The 23,112-nt window shown below is 42.9% G+C and overlaps 1 protein-coding gene across 6 annotated transcripts in view; it reads left to right on the top strand.

The window, feature by feature from the left end:
• Window positions 1–23,112, top strand: part of ACTN1 (actinin alpha 1) — an 86,726-nt gene that overhangs the window by 38,641 nt on the left and 24,973 nt on the right. For all 6 annotated transcript variants that reach the window (XM_064424307.1, XM_064424304.1, XM_064424302.1 and 3 more), the window contains exons 2-7: window positions 1,843–1,957; window positions 6,982–7,101; window positions 14,092–14,178; window positions 14,704–14,791; window positions 15,673–15,751; window positions 21,607–21,688. In XM_064424307.1, the coding sequence (XP_064280377.1) occupies window positions 1,843–1,957; window positions 6,982–7,101; window positions 14,092–14,178; window positions 14,704–14,791; window positions 15,673–15,751; window positions 21,607–21,688 (571 nt within the window). The remainder of the gene's footprint in view (window positions 1–1,842; window positions 1,958–6,981; window positions 7,102–14,091; window positions 14,179–14,703; window positions 14,792–15,672; window positions 15,752–21,606; window positions 21,689–23,112) is intronic.

Here is a 23,112-nt window from a genome sequence, read left to right as displayed (position 1 = left end):
AATCCTGTTGTCATTTGGAGTAATCTTTCTTTTGAAATCCCATGCATGGTATAAGTAGTAAAGCACTTCTAAATTTTTGCCATGCTGTGATTCAGTATTAAATGAGTCCTTCGTTCTGTGGTTCCCCAGCAGCTTAAAATGTCATGGCTGCTGTGGTCCACTCCACCCTCCTGCTTGGCCCTTGTGTGCCCATATTTTTTTTTTTAGAGGCTTGTTAAAATTCTGCTGAACTGCCTCCATGCACTACCAAGCAGAAGACCAATGTTAAGAAAGTAAACAATTTTCTTTGCAGGGTCAGTGAGTTGAATTGGCTCTAGGACCACATCTGGGAGAGGGAGGGAAGACTTTCCTTGTGGTAACACTGAGCTTTTGGATACATTCATTTTTGAGTAACCTCAGCCTTGTATTTAGAGAGTGATAGAGGGGTTATCAGGTTGTACAAAGGAAAGGGTTTACTTGGTCTGCTGTTCAAACACTGGGAAACACATTCATTAGCACTTGAACAAACTTGTCCCCCTGGTTGCTTCCATTTACTCTTCAAACAGTAGTTTTGTATCAGAGCTTCTTCAAGTTCAGATGAGATTCAGCTCTTTGATTCACCTATCTAAGCCTGTGCCACGCTGAGGTGTCTGAGATGTTTTGTATTTGCTTCTTGTGCTTTGACCATCAAACTTTACTCTTTCAGACTAGTTCACATGGTACTCTTTCGAGATAACTCTTGTCACGTCTCTTGTAGGAGATGGTCTCTCCCCTGTCAGTGCCCCACGTGCCCATTGTTCAGAGCATGAGCTTACAGATTGCAACCACAAAAAATGTGTTGTCATCTGTTGTGGTGAAATTAATTTCTCTCACATGAGAGATGCTTCTGTCTTGACTCTTCTTGACTAGTTGAGGTCAGAAGGTGCTTTCAAAAAAGTTTTGTTTAGCCTGCATAGTACTGGCTGTATTGCAGTTTGGGTCTCAGTCTGTCCTGCACTTCAGACCTGGATTATTATTCCAGTGGTGGTGCATGGTATCACTAATTACGGAGTGGCTGTGATGTTACTTCTGAGATGGCTGCAATGATGCTTCTGCCAGAGGCTCTCAAGTAGGAGTTTGGGGCTGTGCTAGACCGTAGTGTCACTAAGTGATGGTTACCTCTGTCCTTTCTAGGACCTGAACTTCTGCTGAGATGGGTGATATCCTCATTCAGAAAGTATTTATTCCTCCATGTGATGTAGGAGGAAAGGTGGGATGATCACAGGAAAGGGAGGTCTGCTTAGCAGTTAGTCAGTGAGAATGGTGGCAGCAGGACAGACACTACTGGGGTGTGATTTATGTGCCTGCCTGAGGAGCTCAGCATGCTCTCCTTCAGTGTGTAAGGGTTGCTGGGGATGGAGTAGACCAGAGGCAGTTGAAGAACGGGTTTTTTTTCTCAAGCACTTCTCTAGAGACAAGAACATCTGGAATGCTGTTCTCTGTTGTCCTTCATATTAATACGTGCTATCTAATGCCACTGGAAATCTTTAGGAATCTAAGCACTTAGCATGCTTAAAAATCACTTTCAAGGTATTCTAAGCCAAACAGAAAATGGGAAACCTCTCCAGAACATCAGATGTGCTGGAGCTGTAAAATGACTGTCTCAGATTCCCTCTGCTACAGAAACATCCTGCAACTTCTTTGAGTAGTAAGTTGGGTGCAAATGCTTGTGCTCCACAGGGACATTGGATGGAGAGATGATAACTTAATGAGTGTTTGTCATGGTACTTAACTGCACTGATTTGGTTGGGAACTGTTATTTGGTTTGTGGGAAGAATACTGACTGCTTTTTTTTTTTTTCCCCTTTCCTTTTCTGTGTTTTAGACATTTACAGCATGGTGTAATTCTCACCTCCGCAAGGCTGGGACACAGATTGAGAACATAGAGGAAGATTTCAGGGATGGTCTTAAACTCATGTTACTTCTGGAAGTCATTTCAGGTGAGAGAGGTTCTGTGTGGTGCTGCCCGTGCAGGGTACTCATTGCAAGGGCTGTAATGCTGCAGTTTTTGCTGGAATGGAAGAACAGCTGCTTCCTGATTTGGAACAAATTTCTCCCTAACAAATATATGTCTCCAGCACTGGCCATTTTGGAATGTACTCCGGAGTTCATGACCTGTGCAGGCTGCCTATTGCATTCCTGCTCTGGCTTCTTGGCTTTTCTCTGCCTGTCAGGAATGCACAGCCTCCTGTGAAGGTCCAGGCAGTGGCTCTTACTGCTTGGCAGGGCTGATGAAGCAGCTCTGGGAAGTGTGGGAATGCTGCACTAGGAAATCATACCAGAGCCGCATGGCAGTGGGAGTATGATAGAATTTACTGGAAGAAGGGAGTCAAATCAGTAAATCTTCTGTGTCATTCAGTTTCAGCCATGACTCAAGTTTTTCCATTCTAGTTTCAGTCTGGGCTCAATGCACAAACCTTCATGGGGAAAAAACAAATCCCAAAGAAAATCAAAATCCCTCTGAAATAAAAGCAATGGCATGAACAAGTTAGGTCAGATTTGTTTTTACTCCATGTCACAATTGTCCCACTACTAGACAGATATCTCCCAGGGATTATTTCATGTAAGCATTAATCCCTTTTGATGTGCTCATGAAATAAATACCTTAGTAAAGTGTTGCAGGAGGGATTGAAGGAGGGCAAGACTGTATCAAACAAGGATTGTTAACCCCAGCTCACAGACTTTTGAGCCAGTTACAGCAATCCAGTGAATTCCTGACCTTGGTATATTTTCCAATTAAATGGGCATGATAGTAGCACTTAGACTGCCTTTCCTATGTTGCTTTTCTTTCCTTACCCTCCCATTTTCCATTTTATGTCAAGATTCTGCCAGTATATTGTCAGTGTTTTTCAAGAAGTTATGAATATAGAATGAAATCTCAGGGAGTTTGCCCATGCCAGTGGTTTGGAGGGCTCTGAGTTTGAAACACTATCAATACTTTGCAGTGTGCACATTGTTTCTGCAGTGCTTGCAAGAAGTGAGGTGGCAGAGTCCTCTATTTTCTGTGTATGTTCCTCAGAGAGGCAGGTCTGCAGCCTGAACACTGGGGCAGATGGATCCTTGATGGCTTAGCTTCTAATAGCTGGATTGGAGGATAGGGAAGAGAAGGATGTGCAGGAGAAGGCCGATGAGGCTTGGTGCTAAAGCAGGGGATCTTGTATCTCATGCTGCTTAACTTCCTTGCATCATCTCCCACTCTTCCTCTGCTGTTGTCCCTTTGGCAGCCCACTGGCAAGGCCTGTCAGATCCACCTCTGAGAAGAAGCCAGTGGCCTCCAATTGCACTGGCATGGGCATGGCATGGCTGTGTGCCTGCGGCCTGCTGCTGTGTGGCCAGTGGGCACAGGTGTGGGGGACAGCTGGGGACTGCATCCCACCAGGGGCCCTGGTCCTTCACACACTTAAGACTGAGCATCTTTTCCCTAGAGGCCACAGAATCTAGAATGCAGCTCTTCTGAGTACAGTGGCAAAAAAAGAGAAACGTAGCACATGTTTTCCTCATTTCACTTCCAGCATTGCAGTTCCCTTATCCATTGTGAGCCCCACTGCTCATACAGAGCCTCCTTCCAGCTGCCAGCTCCTCTAGCAACCCCTTCAGTCCATAGGTGGGGCAGTAGCAGCCCCTTTGGGGAGCAGTGTATTAGGGTCAGGAGTCTCCTGATGTGTGCAAGGGCTCAGCTGTATGTTTTTGCCATGGCCACTCATCATCTGCCAAAATGGTGGGTCTCTGGGTGCTGTTAGCCCTCCAGTTCCAGCTTCTGGCCTTCCTTTCAGCTCCTGGCTCTCACTTCCTCGTCATGTATTCTGGGGGACTGCAGAGCTGCTGATGGGAATTTGGCATGGGCAGGGTAACTCTGTGTCAGGCTGATCCCCTCTAACCCAGAGTAGGAGGCCATAAGAGCTTTCAGCCGTGAGAGTGCTGGGTCAGCTTGGCTGAGAGCCGTGTGGAGCTGAGTGCCTCCTCCGACCCTGGCTGGGAGCTGTGGGGGTGAGGGAGCACTACCTCCCTCTGCCCCTGCTGCAGGGGGGCTGCTGCCACTCTGCCATGGCAGGAGGGATGCAGTCTGCACCAGGGAAGCTTCCTGAGACCCTGCAGTGGAAGAGGGACTGCTGCTGTGACTGTGGGAAACCTGTTTCAGGGAGGGAGACCCTCACATGTGTCCTTGGGAACACATTGGTGCCAGGCATCTGGGGCAAGTAGGAGGCAGCTTTCCCACCCAGTGCTGTTTCCCAAAGTATGGGAAGCAGTGATGGTCTGCAAGAGGAGAGTGCTTCGGTTTTACTCAGTGTGGTACCTTCTGGTGGTGAGCTGTGCTGCTGACAGGTCCCTTTTCAGCCCCACAAGAGCCCCTTGTTCCCCAGTCACTGCACAGTAGGGGAAGTTCCATGGACTGTCCTGGGACTTCCTCATTGTGGGTCCTGTCTGATTGGCCTCTGTGGGTGGAAGTAACAGCTGCAGCCCCCCTTAGAAACTGCCCCTAAAGATACACTTTCATTTTTTACCATATATGTTTCCTTCCCCTGATAAAGCCATTTTAAAAATAATACAAGACTGAAAAAGCTTGAACTTACATTTAGTACTTTTAAAATAAAGTTGTACGGTGCTTTTTTCCCCCTTCAAACAGAGTCACTAATTGAAATTTTTCCTAAACAAATTTGCAGGGAACAACTTCTATGGCAGCACATCATTGCATCGCTTGGCTTTTACAGCACAGCCTTGGGCTACTACATGAGAGTCAGAGAATGGAAGCGAGTAGTGGTCCTTTTGTCAGCTAGGAGAAGTACTGAGAAGAAAAGCCAGTGATGCCAGTAGCTCAAAGTAGAATATATTTCTATCAGGCTTCCTTTTAGCAGTCTGCATTGTTAATAATGTATGGCATGGAAAGAGATGATGCTTTTTTCTGGAAATCTAAGTCTCTAATGGTGTCTGAAGGAAACAGTCACTGGATTTTGAAAGCTAAAAAAGTTCACAGAGAAAGGATTTGAATCTGAGAGAGGTTTGCAATCACCATTAGTGACTTGAGGATCTCATGGCTGCCAGGGGGAGCAGTCCTGCTGTCCCCAGCCCCAGGGAGAGCAGTTCAGGTGCTCTCCACTGCACTGGCATTGCTCATGCGGCCACAAGGTGAATTGGATCAGCTTGCTATTCCAGCCGAAACCTAATCCTTGTCTTTATTTTTCTTTTTGCAAGGCTAGTTTACAGTCACACTGAACTGAAGGAAATGGCTGGGTTTTAGCTGGCTCAACCCATTTGTTGACATTTGGCTGCATAAGACTTAAGTCTTATTGTAAAATTACACATTAAAATGTCACTGTGAAACTGTCGCAAATAACTGTCATAAAAATGCTTCAACTTTTCTTCAGAATGACTGGCATTATCCAAATGGAAAAATAAAGCAGTGTACTGTGACATGTACTTGAGGTTCCATTAAAGCAAAAGAGTTGGGTTTTTCTTTTAATCCTAGGAAGGAGGCAGTACCATAAAGCATCCTTTTACTTAAATTGTCAGACATCGGTGTTTTCTTTTAAAAATGAATCTGGTTTTATCCTTCAGTGTAAGAGGTAATGCACTAGGTTTACAGTAATCACTGAAACACTTAAAGGATTGTAATTTTCAGACATTTTTCCTTTAGAGGGCATGGTTGTGGAGATACTGTTCTCTTCTCTGTTTTAGCTTTTCCTCACACCTGTGTTAGGAAACAAGCCAAGTACTTTTCTTTCTGACACTTAAACCTCAAATAAAGGGTTTGAGTCAGCTTACATTGATGTAAAAATTCAGTTCAAGATATAGCAGGAGACTTTTGGAACTGAATAGGTCAAGTGATTTGCCTAGACTTGCCCATTTGATCTCCTTTTAATTATACCTTTTTAATGTACAAAACCAGCTTGGGTTTTCTTTGGATTGTTTTTGTATTCTGGAGCTTTTGATTTGGAAGTGAATGTTCTCTTCACTTCTAATGTTGTCATATACAGGTGGTTCCTGAAATCCCATCTAATTATATTTCTGTTAGAGGTTTCTTTGGAAAGTCCACCTGTCCAAGCTTTAATTTGCTTACTCTGAGTGTTTGGGTTATTATTAGTAAAAGCAGACTGTAGTTACAACAACCTATCAAGAAGGAGAGCACTGCACTTAATGTACCTCTTTCAAATAAATAAGGTTGGAAAGTGCTTTTCCAAATCTACCAGCTTTATTGCAGTCAGGAGCTGGGTGTTATTCTAAGACTGATTTCTATCAGAGATTGACCTGTTCTTTCCTCAGGGCTAGGCTGCTTCCTTGTTTGTGCTTCAGTATAAACATTTAAAATGCACTTGTGTAAAAGACCTAGTGTAAAGTTAGAAATACATCAGACTTAATGGAAAGAAGTTAATGTGACAGTCCTTACAATTATAAAGCCACTTTGCCACAGAAGTAATTTTATTTCTTGCTACAGGCAGTTTTGGCCATTCAGTGGAGAGACTAGAGAGGTAGGAGGTCTGAATCTTGGCAGGGGGAAAGAAAAAGCAAGGTACAAGATCACCTTCATACTTGACTGTAGGTAGTTCCAAGGAGAGATTTGCCTGTAAGTTGGGTTTTGCAAATGCTGGAGGACAGCTCCTCACCTGTCTTTGTTGAGGGAAGGGAAGTTTGGGCTCTTTCCAGGCATCGTTATCTGTGGCTAGAGGAGGTTGGTTCTACTGCCTAGCTCAGTGGAGTTTTAACAGATTTTTTTCCTATCTGATGAAAACCTCCTCTGAAAAGGACAGGTTCTCTGTTACCAACTTACCTGTGGTACATTAAAAAGATACTTTTCTGTCTGATTCTTTCTGGGGGTGCTTAAACCAGAGTGTGGCTGTCCTGAAAGGATGCAGGGAGATCTCTCTGCCAGGCCGAGCAGTGGGAGCCACACCACAGGAAACATGCACCAGGGATGAGCAGGTTCAGAATTGTTTTTAAATACTATTTTTTTTGCCTCTTTTCTTAATAGGAGAACGTCTGGCGAAGCCTGAAAGAGGCAAAATGCGAGTGCACAAAATATCCAATGTGAACAAGGCCTTGGATTTCATTGCCAGCAAAGGAGTCAAGCTAGTATCCATTGGAGCAGAAGGTAAAGAAACCATCTGATTTTTCTGAGCCCAAGCTGTGCTTAGCCCTTGCCTTTCTTTCATAGCAGCATGTCATTTCCCTTTGCACCTCCCTAGCCCCTACTGTGTTCTTGTAGAATAAACAATTGAGTTAAAAATGGGATATAGTAGGCCTTTACTCTGAATTTAAATCCTGCCTTCACACCAAGCTGCCAAACATGATTTCCGTTTGGGATTATTGGTCATGTCATCCTGCTTTTCTCCTGGCTCTCGTGAATTAAGGAAAACTTTCAGCAATGGCAGAAACAAATTAATTGAGATATTTCTCAAATGAAGAAAACTCTGAATTGAAGCATAGCAGCTATTCATATTTAACTTATTTCAGAGCTGCTGGAGAGGATCTATTGCTGGAAGGCATTGCATGGGTCAAAACCAAGTGCAGTCCCCAGCATAGGACAGGGACTCCAGAGGTTCCAAATTTTCATGGCTTCCAGGCTTCTGGTTGTGCACCCTGCCTAGCTGGATGCTCTGGCTGGAAGCCTTGTATCACTGTGTAGAGACCAGTGTGGGCAGCACCTGGATGCCCTCGAGAGCTTGCAGATCATGCAGGAAGCAGGCAGGTGTGTAGGATTTTTATCTTTTTAGCAGAGATGGTGGGTGTTTTACAGATATGTAAGGTCCCAAGTCCCAGAAGGGCTTACAGGTTTTTGCGACACTTTCTCTGTTCTGGATCTGTTTGTAAGTCCTTCCTATGGATTCAGGTTGTCATTGTTGCTGTGGAGACACTCTGCTTCTGAGATATTTCTAGGTTTGTCTTTGACCATGGAAAATGAGGGAGGTTTGTTATCTCCACCTTGCAGATGGAAATACTTGGTTTCTCTAGGGAAACTCATGACACAGCCAGGAAATGAGTCCATGATACAGTTCTGGATGTGTATTCCTTCTTTGGGAGAGTCCTGGGGCTACAGGGCTGAGCTCTGCCTGTTCTCAGCTCATGAGGTCAGTGCAGCCTTGGCATGATGTCCCCATGCAAGCATTTTTCAAGCATTCTCTTGGGGCATCTCCAAGACCTGTACTTACCCTATGGTTCATTTGTTCCATGTCAGATCAGGCAGATTACCTCAGCCACTGCAGGTGCTTATGTTTGCCTTACCAAAACCTTTACCTCAGCATACTGCTTTAACTTCAGACTTTGGAATAACTTAGAACTATGTCAGGGACATTGCAGATGCCTCTTCACTGTGTTTGGTATTGAAGAGCAAAATGCAAGAGGTCAGTAGCTGAATTATACTGATATTTTGCATGCAAAACTTTCCTTCAAATTTCTCAGCTTTTTCAGCAGTAGTTGAGGCTATTGTTGGCTGTGAGTACTGTTTATGGAACACAAATACACATCTAAGGTCATTTTGTGCCCTTACAAAAAGACTGATGCATCCAGTGTCTGATACAATAGTCATATCTGTATAGGACCCTTTTCTGAGCAGAAAACTGGAAGCTGGATCTGGACCTAGAGATGTTCTACCTTAAGACAGCTCCTATTTTCCAGAGTATAGGTAACTCTATCTTTCTTCCTAAATTCCCCCTTTTTTTCCCTTCTGATTCTGTTCTCTCTGGCGCTAGTTTCTTCTCCTCTTTTTCTGAGGGGTTTATTTTTTTATCTCTCTTCCTGAGTCAGCTGTGACTGCATCTCACAGCACTTAGAAGTCATTTGCAAGTCAAATGATCTGTGACCAAAGATCACCAGGACCCACTTATTCAGTATGGACTCACCCCAGTTCAGAAATAGGCTGTGAAGTGCCATTTTGTGACAGAAGTATGATCCATATCAATCTGAATAGTGATCTTGAACTCCCCTGCCAAATGTTTCCTGGCTTTCCTTTGTCCTAGTGCCTGTGCAGCTACATGGACAATGCATATAGCTTTCTTTAAACTACCAAAGGTGGCACAGCACTGCAGTTTAGTCTAAGGTTTGCTTTGATTTTTGTACAGAGTGCTTTGGCCCTGTGCTGTGATGCCAGCTCAGGCTGCGTGAGTGTGGTCACAGCATGGACGTGCCTGCCCCAGTGCCTGCCCATGCACACACACCAAGCCCGGCCACTCTGCTTGTCACCAAGGAACATAACCTGCTGCAGGGACTTCTGCCAGTCTGTCAGGTGCTTGGTGGGCAGTAAACTTCACATCAGCTATAAAAATGGAATTTACTTTGGACAGCACAGAAGTTTGTTCTGTCTATGACAGGGATTATGAACCTTTGTGAAGCATGAATTTTAGGGGCTTGCTTTGAGACTTTTAAAAGGCATCATGCAGTGGCAAGGTAGAGGTCACAACCAATGAGCTGGTAATAATTCTGCACCAAGACAATGAGCTGTAGATGCCTTGGTCAGGTTGGACTGATATGGAAGGTTTTCTAAGGAGCTTTTCTCCCAGAGAAGAAACCACCATGCAGCAGCAGTGTGGTGGTACTGGCTGAGGGAGCACACTCCTTACCTCAGGGGCTTGTTTCATCTCTGGGTGTCTGCTGGGCAGCAAGGTCCTGTGTGAAGGGTCTGCAGTCCAGCTGTAGTTCTCTGTACATACTGGCCATCAATGTCCTGGTTTCTTGGGGGGTTTGGTTTTGCTTTGTTTTAATCTAAACATTTTGTTAGCCGGAGTCCATAAAATCAAAGTATGTTGTGGTATTCAACAGATCTGTGTAAATCTGGATCAAGGAAGACTCTAGCCAAATGGTTTTCATCTGCTTTTAAATCTCACTGTCATCTGACACCTCAAGAGCCTTCTTTTGCTGTAATAGATTCCGTATTCATGTCAAATGCTCCTGGGACTTAACAGGCTCAATAGGTCAAGTATGTCACCCTGGGACTGGTTTATTTTTATCTGAAATCTGCATAGAAAGTTTCTGTTTTCTTAAACAGATAACTTTGGATGAACTGACTCCTATTCTCACCTGCACAAGTAAAAGGAGAAATAAAGCTTAGGGATTTCAATGATTGCAAAAGTCCCATCTGAGTAAAACACCTACTGAAGCACCAGGCAGTGCAAGCATACATTTATTTCACTATTTAAAAAAAGGGGAAAATAGGGTCTCCCTATGTCAGTGAGAGAAGCTTAGCATTTTATTTGTCCCTATGTCCTGTCCCCTGTGTTAGGAACTTGAGGGTTACACCCTCACTAACAATGCCATCTATCTGTCCTAAATCTGACAGGATCATCAGGAGCAAGATGCTTTCTGAAGACAGGGGCATGGGTAGTTGTCCTGCTGAATTCAGCTTTTGTTTGACAAACAGAATGCAGAGCAGCCTTTATGTTGTCACCATTGTTGTTCCAGGTCTCCAATTCCCAGACCATAATGCTATCCTGCCATTTGTTCATGCCAAATTCTTCTCTCCATGGGGTAACCAAAGGCTCTGGTCTCATGGGCAGCTCAGAAGTATCTAGGAGGGGATAACAGTTTCTGTGTTGTTGATTCTAACTATCCATGGCAGGAAAGGAAGCTTAATAATTCTTGCATTTTTCAAAATGAGTTCACGCATTTAAAAGAGGTGGTGGCATTTCAAAAGGCACATCTCTGTGACCAACCAGTACTGTAGTTCTTGCCTACTTGTTACTTGGTGCAATGATAGGAGCTGTGTGGAAGCATATTCACTGGTGCAAATTTCCTTCTAGTGGATGCAGATGCTTCACCAGCTTTAGCCAGCAATTGATCAACCCTCAAGCTGAATGTAAATCACATTGATAACATGTGCTTACTGCTGCTGTTCCTTCAACAGCTGCTGGTGTGAAGTGCACACAGTGCTTGCAGAGGCCCTGCCTAGAAAGAGCACTTGGAAAGCAGAGTCAGGCTTTTAGAAAATACTGTCTGATTACAAGCCTTTTTATACGTGAACTGCTCTCACATTACTGAGTCTTCCTTATATCAGCAGGGACCAAGCATACTGTCTTTAATTAAACATTAGATTGTTCTGGCTTTGTAGTGTTGCATTCCACTTTTTAACAATTCCTGTGGAGTTTCTTTTTCTTCATCACCAGAAAGCAGAAAGCTTCACGCAAACCTGTTTTGCAAGCATGTTTTTTGCTTTTGTTTCTTGGCCTGTTCTACTTTACTAGAAGGAGACTGGCAGATGCAGGGTTGTCAGTTCTGAAGGAAAAGGGGATTGGCAGCAGGGAATATGGGATGGAAAACCAAGTGAGTGAGGGCCAAAGAGCATAGAGTCTTCTGATCAGGCTGGTTAAATTTGTAACCAGGTTTCCAGGAGAAGATTTTTAGCACTGGAAGTGAAAAATGCTTACCTGCTTCTAATAAATAATAACCATTTTGTCAAGTCTATTTCAAAGAGCAACGAGAACAACAACAACAAAAAAAAAGGATATAGGATTCTGTAGCTTGTTGAATGTGTATCCTGGGATGGATCACTCACTAAAATCACTGACGTCAGTATCTGCTTGGTACATGGTGGTACTGTATAAAGTAAAATGGCATGTAGAGATGAAGTATTAGAAATATTCTGGATTTCCTCCACAACAGCTTTGTTTTGGTGCACTGCTAAAGAATAGTCAGGTATGGGAACAGGGAGCACATCTTTCTTTTTAAATGGGTTGTGCTGTGAAGAGGACTGGGAAAGAAGGGATGCTTCCACCTTAATTCCATCAACTGACTTCATAAAACCAGAATTTTTGAATGTGACCAGAACATAGTGCTGAGTTCTTGTGCGATGTTAGCGACTTTACACTGTCGGTTTTATATAAGTGTCTGGACCTTTATTTCCAATTTAAATCCATGGAGCAGTAATATTAATTACCTGTTTCAGCTCACTGATTGATTTATTACTATTCATGAAGCATTTTCAGCATTCAAGTATTGTCATCTGATTTTAATCAAGCCCAAAGAGCTCAATTTAGTTTCAAGTCTTAAATATATCCTAGAAGAGTCCTGCCAACTGTTGGGTGTTTTACAAGCACTGAGTTTTTTAATTTCTGAAGATCTCTGTGAATATCAATCACGTTAACAAAATAAGCTGAAAATACAGATGCTTTCTTGTATATTTTAGCTGCAGTATCTCAGGTATTTGTAAAAATAGTGAGGCTTCTCCTTTAAATTGATTGCACTGCTTTATTGGAGGGATGAAGAATGCAGAAAGTACAGAACTGAGTACACTTGCCATTGCATGACATTTTCTTGCATCAGCCTAGCAGACAACCCCCTGACCTCAAAATGTCTGTAAAAAATTAATTTGTGTGAAAACCGTCAACAGACAAACACAGTTCTTTCATGCCAGCAAAAGTAACTGTAGTTTTTTTGTACTGAACTGAAAAGTTGTTGACTGTTTAATTCTGGGCAAAGAATTAAGTAAGAGATCTTCGTGTACTCTGAAGTTTAGAAAAGAGCAGAGACAGAGTTTTACTGCAGTAGAACAAGGTAGCATGTCTTGTTTTCTGTCTTTTGCATCTGTAAATCACTAATTCAGATGTATGTCAAAAGACAGTAGAGCTTATAATTCTGATTTACACTGGAAGTTGCATGACATGTATCTCAAAATCACAAGTTTTCAGGAATTTGGACGCGATTTCTGAATATCTGGTTTTGGGGTGTGTGCTGCTGGTCTGTTGGTTTTGAATACAATGAGGTTCACATTTTGAAATTTTTTCATAAGAAGAAAAGCATTTTTTAACAGCTTAAAAGGAAAGATTTAAATATTGTTACTTTTGCTGGTGCTATCCAGACAGGTGTCAATTGCCTATACTGCAAATTGTGCTTGCCTCACAGTTCCTGCTGGGCAGGAACACAATTCCTGCTGGGCAGCTTTATGAAAGAAGTGGTATGGAGGTGTCTACAGTAATACAAAAATGGTTTCTGACAGTCTTCTTGGGACTGGAATTATTCTACCTCCAAACATTTTCTTACTGAAAATACTCTTGTAATTTGTCATTTATTTGTGAAAGATCCTGCCGTACAGAGACCTGTCAGAGAATGAGTAGGAGAAAACAGCTCAGCTGGTTTCACTATCCAAAAATGTGAAGGCTGTAAATTCTGTAACTCTGTGTGTGTGTCTAGATATATATATATATATATATATCTGTGGAATTTTTGTAGATGATGAGGATCAGTACTTGAGACCCATCTGCTGACTGTTTGGCTCTAGTCCATACGTGGTGGAAGCTTCTTTCTGGGTTAGCGTTGCCCCAAGCACCAGTTGTTCTTAGGACCTTGATCCTTCATCCTAAACAGATCATACCTCACATATGCAAGCAGTTGCCTTGTAAAACCTCCAAGTTGTTGACCCTTGCTGATTTATATTGTGGAATCTAATGAGCAGTAAAGCACAGGCTGCTCACAGTCATGGTTTATGTTATGTTCTGTGCTGACTGGTCAGCATGAGTCCTTGCTTCCTCTTCCAGCAGGCTGCATGGACTTTGAGAAATACTCTGTTGTGTCTTTTGGCATTTACATGACTGAAAGAAGTCCTGTATTGGAAGTCTGATGTGTTTAGGCTTGTTTGAAATTAAAATGTTTATGGTGTATGGTTTTCTTGGTGATATCTTGTTCACAGGACAAAACCAGCTGTCAGAGCTCATCTGCTCTGGGAATTGTCTCTGGTTCTTCTGGTGTATTTATGCTGGGGCAGTTCTGTAGGTGACTGGGAGTAGATATGGGATAAGAGAAGGAAGGCTTTCCCTTTTCTCAGTTTGGCTTCTCTGACTTCTAAGTAGTAGTAATTATACCTGAGGAAGGTGCTTTTAGGCCCATGTGGGGAATTACACTGATCTAAATTAGTGCTTGTTCCCAGTCTGTGGGATCGTCTGTGTCTGTTTTGCTCTCAGTACTGTACTACAAAAGTCTGATTATGGGGTACTGTACCTATCAGCAGAGCATCTGGGAAGGCAGGGAAAAACAGTTTTTAGCAGGAGTTCCATTTCTCCCATCTGCAAAAGGAAGTGTTCCCCAATGCTCCTGTTTTACAAGGATTTGCAGTTGCAACTTTGTCTATTTCTTCTCTTTATTTTTTTTTCCCCCATAGAAATCGTGGATGGCAATGTTAAAATGACCCTTGGAATGATCTGGACCATCATCCTTCGTTTTGCCATTCAGGATATCTCAGTTGAAGGTAAATTTTAATTGTTTTCTGCCACTGTTCAGTAATGGACAACTGGAGTAACTAAATGGCTTTGCCACTTAAATGGCCCAAAATGTCCTCTTAAGTGAGTCACTGAAGATTCCTTGGAAGTTGCCTTTCCCAAGTTACCCTGACAGCTCATGAGCATTTATGGCCAAGCTCAAGCACACTGAGATGAGTTTTTCAGATGCTTCTCTTACAAGAGATTTCAAGGGTAGCTCAAAAGGATGACTAAGCCTGAAAATATACTTATCACTTAAGAGTCCTGCAAGACTCTCTAGTTCCAAAAAGCTATCTCCTTATTACTGAGCCTAATTAAGAAGGTAATAGTAACAAAACTATGCTAGTAGGCTTTTCCAAACAAGAAATTCTCTGATGAGTGAAGTTAAATAAAACATAATTTAGTGCAGTCTCTACCAAAGAGGATTTGGTGATGGCTTTCTAGCACATGCTCCTGAGACTCCTGTTTTCTAAGAAAATGAGTTAATTATGTATTTTCCTTCTTTCTTTCCCTAGAAACATCTGCTAAAGAAGGACTTTTGTTATGGTGTCAGAGGAAGACAGCCCCCTACAAAAATGTAAACATCCAGAACTTCCATATCAGGTGAGTTACAGGCAAGAACTGAGCTTTACAATCTGTGTTATTTTCCTATGTCTCTCAGTATGTTCAACACTATTCCTGACAGACCTTCCAAGGCAATGCACATGCACCTTACACAAGTAACAGTGTGGTCCAGAGAGATGCCTAGGAAGATGAAGGCAGAGGTTCTAAGAGGGTGCAAGTAACGCATTCAGGTTACAGTTGCTGCTCTCATAAAGTTCTTCAGGGCATTAAGTCCTCCAAGAGCAGCATTTGTGGCATGGGCTAAGCAAGAGAGCTTTTGCTCTGTGAAAACTCAGAACGCTTTAGCAGCCATGAAGAAAGGACTGCCTCCTAACTTTTGTAGTATGGCAAAGCTGGGAAGGAACAATAGGTTCTCTTGCTCTGTTTTTCATATTTCCAAGCTGGCAGATGTTCCACTCTGCATAATAGTGTTTTTCCCAGCATGTCTTGGAGTCTTGTATGAGCCACATAATGTAAAGCACTTGTAAGCTTAACTGCCAGCAGTGCAGCTAGCTGGGGACATCTGCCTTTTCCCTAAGGAGTGTCCTTGTTCCTCCTTTATGGCTTGTGTCTACACCTTTTTTCAACCTCAAGCTCGTGTGCTGCACAGGACATGCACAGAGAACTGCCAAAAACGAGGTCCCAACTCAATGGGCAAGTCTTAATTACAGTGAATTTTTGTAGGGGTTGAAAGGAATCTTTATTGCAGTCTCGTGCATGTACAAGACACCTCTCATTCCCAGCACTTACAGAAGCACTGTTAGTTGGGAACTAAACCAGAATTAGTTATCTCACTGCCTTGGTGCCTTCCCTCATGCTCATCACTGTGTGTCTCCGTGGCTGAACAATGTTCATTGTTCTCTCTTGTGTTTCTCTCATAGTTGGAAGGATGGCCTTGGTTTCTGTGCTTTAATTCATAGACACCGTCCAGAGCTCATCGACTACGGGAAGCTACGAAAGGTACAAATCCATTTGTCTGTCAGACCAGATGCTTTACCTTAGAAGTAAAGAGGGAAAAGAATTAGCTTGATAAACATAATTGAAGAACTTCAGCACAAGCTGGGAGTTGCAGGATTGGGGGAGAAGGAAGGAGGGGTGAATCAGTACATTCAAGCTTCTTAGTGAAGCATGAACTTAATGAGCTTCCTGCTTGACTTTCCCTGCTTTCACGCTGCCTTGTGTGAGACACACGTGCCCCAATCTCAGCTGATGAGCAAAAGCTGGCAAACTCAGTAACACCAAATGTGAGAATAGTTCTGTGCTAATGTCACAGACTAGTGAGTCAAATCAGGCTTAACATTTCTGTGGAGAGCTGGATGGAAACCAGTTATCTGGTGTTCAAAATGTTCGTTCAGGGGTTTGTGTGCCCTCACTGGACACTTGTCACATGCTTCCAGCTTAGCACTCAGTCATCTGCAGTGCTTCTGGGCTTCTCCTAGCATGTAGGTATCAGGTGCCAAAAAAGCATTTGTCATAAAACTCAACTTTACTTGAATACTTGTTTTGGTAGCATGCTACCAAGCTTCTCCAAATCTTACTCCCTGTGTGGTTTGGAGACAAGATTGCTGAATGGATGATAACTATGACCACTTAGTGGTTTGTGCTGCTCCCAATGTCTTGACCCAGCAGTGCCATAGAAGATCAAACTGGGCTCTTACCCTACCAGCATTCCTGCAGTCTGCTGAGATCCAGTTTCACTGTGTCTGTGCCCAAGAGCATAATGAAATGTTACCATTCATGTATCATTGCTGGGGCTAGCACAAAAAGCTTGTCCATCAGGTCTTCTAGACTGTGTGTTTTAAGTGCATGTGTTCTTGACAGGGAAATAAACATAGAAGCCCATCACCAGCAGACCTGGGCTCTTGGATCACCATGCAAATGGACAAAATGTAAATGACCTAATCAAATTAGCTGCAGTCAAATCCCAGAGGCAATGAATTGTACAATGTCTGACCTGCTTTTCAATAACCTTTTAGATCTTTGCTGTCTTCCAGAGCAGTCAGTTTTTCTGATCAGTTTTAGTGTCTGGAGTCAGCACATGGTGAATAAACAGTGGGGGAAGACTGTACCTGTTTACATAAACAGCAGCAAGAAGAAAAGGAATTACTAGAGTAACATTTTCCATGCCTCATCTTGGGAAAATAACTCAGCTAAGCAATGTGTGCCTGACAAACCCAGGCAGGTAAATGCTATAGTGCACTCTGTTATCAACAAAGCCCTAGGCCAAAGCCAAGCAAAAACAGAGTGAAGGAAAGTGAGTTATTTGTTGATATTGACTGCAGACTTTTTAGGGTGAAATACAGGGTGATTGTTCTAGCCAAATTCAATGAACATGAGAGGGGATTTTTCCTATTTGGAGTAAGGGTAAATGTAACCAGCATCTTTTGATCTCTGCTTGCTTTTGATCCCATCCTTCATCTGGTTCCCTCTGTCCTTCTGAAGTCTTCTCATACTCTCTGTATCATTTTTATTGTTGTTCTGCCTCAGTTACTCTAAAGAGATGAAACTATATGTATGTAGAGAACTCTACAACAGCTGAAGTCTTGAGCAAATAGCTGGGAGGAACTTGAGGGCCTGGTCCGTAGCTGTGGCAGTTGATGTGTGCTGAAGGGAAGTTAACCTCTTCTATGCTAGATATTTGAAACCATTTGTGGTATATGTAAACACAGAGGAGGCTGCTGAGAAGCAGTCATTGCAGTGGATAGTAGAGATCCACCTCAAGTTCTTTTCCAGCTCTAGGGGGCAATTAGTGGCATCTCAGTCGTGTGTGCCTTTGGCAATGCTGTGTGTGTGTTTCTGTGTATACACAGACACACAAATCTATGCGATAAAGAAGTGAAATCAGTCCAAACTGCCCAGAATTCTGCACTGTACTTCTTGTTTGCGCAGCATTCTTCTGCAGCTTGGGTTTTCTGCTCTGTCACAGAGGGTGTGTCTAGGCTACAGACCTGTATTAGCAGTGTATACTTGGAAAAGGTAGCCAGTGTGTAGTAGACATATGTTCCCAAAATTTAGCGACTTCTTTTGTCAGCACTGTTTTGTATTGAGTTTGTTCCTAGCTATTTTTCCTAGTCTAGCTGTATTAGGGACAAGCACAACTCTTTTCTGCTTAGCTAAAGTTATTTGTATAGTCCAGGCCTCCAGATGGCAGGTGCAAGTCCAGCTTGGTGTTGGTGATTCCCTGACACCCCAGCTAATTGGTTAGATAGTTTCTATGTAGTGCAGATGTGTCTGCTATCACTCAGCTCACTGTAGATAAGGTCTTGGGATCAGCTCGTGGTGTGCAAGTGAGAGGTATGCAGAGCATGGGGTTTCCCTTCCTCCTTTTACCCTGACTGTAGCTCAGCTGGGAGCTACATCTAAGATATTTTTGTCAGTATTGACAGTGATTGACTGCTGGCTCTGACACCCCCTCATATACCACACTATGTATGGAGCTGTGGTCTGTGTACTGCTGTGTTATATGCAGATATTTCTGAAAACATGAGTTTTGGATTTCTTTCCTAATGTCTTCAATTCTGGCAAATATAATAAGTGCTTCCTCTCTCTGAATTTTCCTTCCCCTCCATCTCCTTTCCTGATTGCTAGTTAATAGATGATGTTTTTTATGTTACATTGCAATAATTGCCTTGGCAACCTTGTGTGCTGCAAGGACTTGGAAATAGCTGGAGGAAGAGAGGAGTCCCTGCATGAATTAGGGTTGTGGTGAAAGATGAAGAGCCATGATAATCTTTAGTCAGCAAAAGCAGAGAATGAGCCAGGTTGGCATCTGTCCAGGGCAGGTTTGCTGTCTGCTGCCACTAAAACAAAATACCTCCTCCATGGTAAAGCTGTAGATTTCCTTGTGGCTAGCTCAGCTAGAGTCTGGCAAGTTACTGTTCCTTTTCATGCCTCTGCCGTTGTTATGTTCCTGTAAATGGAATTGCAACCAAGACACCTCCACAGCCTCATGTGGGATAGTGCTCTTCTGGATGTGTGTTTCAGCTGTGGAAGGAATCAGGGGACAGGTGACTTGTCTTTTGTTTGATCTGCTGTGTTTGGGTCCCTAAGGTGTGCCTGCAGCCATGGTGCTTGTGTGAGGCTTGGAGCTGCTTGGCCAGTCTTTGTTACATTGCCCCTTTTCACAGGCATCAGATGAAACAGATGATTTGAAATAATGATTAGCTGGTGTACAGTAGGATGGAACTGAAAGTGTTAGAATTGGGAGGAATTTCATAGGGCTTGAGATCCTGTTATAGTCTTGGAAAAGCCCCAGGGGAACCCTAACTCATGCACGAAGAAGCATCATAGTTGGGATGAGCTGCTCCACTGTTCTTGAGGGGTGAAGGTTTTCCTACAGGAAACAGTCTTGCTCAAGTGTAGCTCTCTGCTCATCCCTTAGCTAGACTTAAGTAGCTTGCTTTCAGTAGTGCTATCTTTAGTTTCATTCCCTAAGAGATATTGTGATCACACATCTTTCTTGCATTTGAAGTAGAAATATGCTGGCTTTATCTAGATGAGTCTCCAGTTTCCCACATGTTAAAAATTCCAGCCCTTCCTTTGGGACTGCCCAAGCCCAGTAAGTTTTCCCATCAGGAAACCTCTCCCAACTCTCAGCCAAAAATTTCTTTTTAACCTTTGGCAATGGTGCTCCTGGTGTTGTTACTTGCAAACTGATAGGAAAGCTATCTGCAGGGAGAGATTTGCTCCTCCTTTCCTCCAGGAGAGGCTGGCAGATCTTCATGCAGCTTGTTCAGATGGGTCTGTGCTAAGGAGGAGTTTGTGTTAATACTAAACACTCTGTCAGGGTGTTAATAACCGTGATGGTCACGGTCAGCATGGGGTCAAATTTGCTACACAGTGGTGACATTTCTACAGAAATAGAAAATGGCACATGAACTAGGGGAAGACTGGCAAGGGAGCTGCCACTTGGTATTTCTGCATGCTCCTGCACTTGAGTGAAAGGAAATCTGTTATTTTTTTTCTCCCGAAATGAAGCTAGGGCCATGTCTGCACTCAGTGAACAAAGCAGGTTATATACCACCTAGTCTCACCTCCTCAGATAGGGCTTTTGGTTGTGCTGTGGGTTCATAGGGGTTTCTCCTCACCAGGCACAGAAGACAAGTAGGTTGAAATTGAAATGGTTCCTCTAATTCCATGGCATAGGATTGTTCTTTGTTGCTGGAGAATAGTAAAAATCCACTGCCTCCTCCCCTGTTCAGCTCTGAAGAGGTGGATGTAGATATATCTGATGTAGTCACCATTAAAGGTGTATTATATAGGAATAAAGGGATTTGACACTATGTTGTACTGTACCTGACAGCTGCTGGCTTCATCACAGCATGCCTGTGCAGCATTACCTTGCTTAATATTGACTTGTTCCAGTGGATTTAATACAGTTCACTGTCTGTTTTCACGGCCTTTGTGTGTGATTTACTTTGATAAATGAAACATTGCTGTCTGAGAGAGACATTCACCCAGAGGAATACATTGCTGATATTGGATGCCAGCCTAATACATGCTTGATTCCTAGGGAAATGCTGCAGGAAACTGCTTTTCAGAGCAGCTAGTTTCCTAGCTCATGAAGGCTGTAGTCTGAGGGCTACATAATGACCAGTGCCATAAAGGAAGTTTTATTCATGCCCTTACCCTGTCTGCCCAAGCCTGCCTAGCTTCATCTTTCCTGCTGGGTGGGTTCAAAGGAAACTGCCCGTTGATTAGAGTTGAGGCACAGCTTCATCTTCTAAGTCAGTGCAATAAGCAAAGGCACATGGTTCAGATAGAAAATAAACAGAACATGGATGCCACTCTAGAAAGAAGGTGAAATAGTTTTACTACCTTTTCCCTGGTTTTTTGTGAGGGTCTCAATGTGAATGGCACAAATGACAATATGGGGAGTACCACTCCATCTTTCCTCCCTCCCAAACAAGATGGCTGAACACCAGCAGCTTATGCACAACCTTTCATCCTGTAGAAGCCACATGTCTCAACAGTAGAAACTGATAAAGTAAATGTCACCCATGAAGTAGATTGATCATTCAGAGTAATTAAGTGTCATGGTTATACAGGAATATTGGAGCAAGCTGGCATGAGAATCTTACACAGGTTGGCAAGTGTCTTATTGCTGATTATTATGTTTGAATAATGGACACAATTTTCAGTCTTTCATTTTCAATGACATTTGTTTTTCATGTTTTCTTGTGTGGCACTTTAAAATCTACAGAAAGTTTATATAGAGAGGAATAGAAATGTACCAGGGAAATTACAAAAAGGAAAAACCATACTCAAGGCAAAATGGGTACTTTTATATGTATTTATTTTGTAGAGATTTGTTGAAACATTTCTCTTCCTCCCACTCAACTGGTGTTCAACAAACTGTACACTAGCTAAGGACAGCACTCATTGCAGATGTTGTTACTATTTTAGTACTGCTTAGATGTTCTAACAGATACACAGCTCTGCAGTTCTTTAGAATGGAACTTGCAAACCTAATATAAGCATGAGATGTAAATGTGAGATGTGGTCTCGTCATTTACTATCAGTATGATGTGAAGCTAATATTACTTACAGCTAGGTTCAAGACAAAACACATTATTGATTTTTTTTTGTTGTTGTTTTTTGTGTTGCAAGTGCATAGACTGTATGTTGATTATCACACCAAGAGTCCCCAGGCTCTTCTTTCAAAAGGAAGCTAATTGTTTCATCCTGCTGCATGAGGCTTCACACACAATTTTGTCTGGCAAGCACAGTTACCTGAACCAAAGCTCTTTCTGAGAGAAATGCTGTGTACCTTGTTAAAAATTGATGCTGATGCTCTTCCTCTATGTCTTTCCCAGGATGATCCTCTCACTAATCTAAACACAGCTTTTGATGTGGCTGAGAAATACCTGGATATTCCGAAGATGCTGGATGCAGAAGGTAAAGTAGACTCCAACAGCTTTTAACTTGGTTTTTTTTCAAGAAATTTTCCACTTCTTCTAGGTGGAGTCCTTTTGTACAAGATTCCAGTAACCTCTGAATGTTCCCTGCGTGACTGTGTAGTAAATGTATAGGGAAGAAGTTAAAATGGAATAATGAGTCACATATTCTGCTTCCCTCTTCCTCCTCTGTCCTTCAGTCTTTTGAGTCTAGCGTGGAGATTTTAGCTTGGGATCGACACACAAGGCAGAGATGAGTAACACCTGTCATCTGCTGACTGAAGTGTTCCCTTTCAATTATCAGGCCAAATACTCAGTTAGTGGATGGTGTAGGCTTGTGTTCCTTTTGCTCCAGGGTTTTTTTGCTGTGGTCTTTCTGACATTGCTGGTGTTCTTCCTTTTGAGGGCATGGTATTATTATTATTATAGACTGCTTTTTCTTGACTACTCAGAAGTGTTTGGCATGAAGATCCTTCACTGACTGGGTCTGGAGACCAAGGTAGAGTTCCATGTTGTTCAGAGATGCTTTTGCTGCTGATTATGACTGCATCCCTGGGGCCACTGGGATAGCAAGGATTACTTTTCAGAGCCTTGTCAGGACCAGCTTGGCAGCAGATTTTGAAGACTGTAACTCTGGAGTACAAACAACAGCCTGAAATAGTTCACTGGTTGTTGGCTCTTTGCCTAAAGTCAGCAGGCTTCAATGGTAGAAGCTGTATTTCAGACTTGGGTTGGACAGGGGAAGCAGTTAAACATTTTTGTTAAATAAAGGAGTGAGAGGAGCAGAGGAAAGGTGGGAATGGGACAGCCAAACCCAGTGAACCTGTATTACAGTAACTAGGATGTTCATATTCCTAGGTGGTATTTCCCATCCCCAGAGAGGAGTTTTGCTTTCCCTGCATCCGTCATGCCAAGGTTAAAAAAAAAACTCATGAGCTTTCCAGAGTAAATTCAAATGTTTCCTGCCATTCTGTAGGAAATACAAACGCCTCCAAAATAAGCGGATCTAGCTTCAAATCTCGGCAAAAGTAGCAGTGATGAAGAGGGCCCCTGGCAGGAGTTCTCATTGCTCTTTACTGATCTCTCTCCTCCCTCATGGAGTCAAGCTAATGTGCATTCCTCCACACCATTAATTCTGATCTCTGGAGGTGTTGAGTTTCCACTGAAACTAATGAAAGGGCCTTTTGAAATTCAAGCCATCATTGTGTTGAAATGGAGGAGGGAGACATGGAAAAGAAGGGAGAAAGTATCTTTCCAGAAGAACAGAACTGCACGGAGGAATGGCAGTATAATGTCTATAGAAGTCACATCAGCCTGATGCCAGTTTGGGTTGATTCAATCCACCAATCACAGTAATGTTCTCAGGACAGTGAAGTGCTGTGACACAAGACATGCTGACATATGGCTGCCTTAGCCTGGCCAGAC

Source organism: Passer domesticus, chromosome 6 (assembly GCF_036417665.1).
Source record: "Passer domesticus isolate bPasDom1 chromosome 6, bPasDom1.hap1, whole genome shotgun sequence".
Taxonomy (NCBI): domain Eukaryota; kingdom Metazoa; phylum Chordata; class Aves; order Passeriformes; family Passeridae; genus Passer; species Passer domesticus.
The sequence above is the reverse complement of the archived record's forward strand: the minus strand, read 5'-3'. Positions and strand labels throughout refer to the sequence as shown.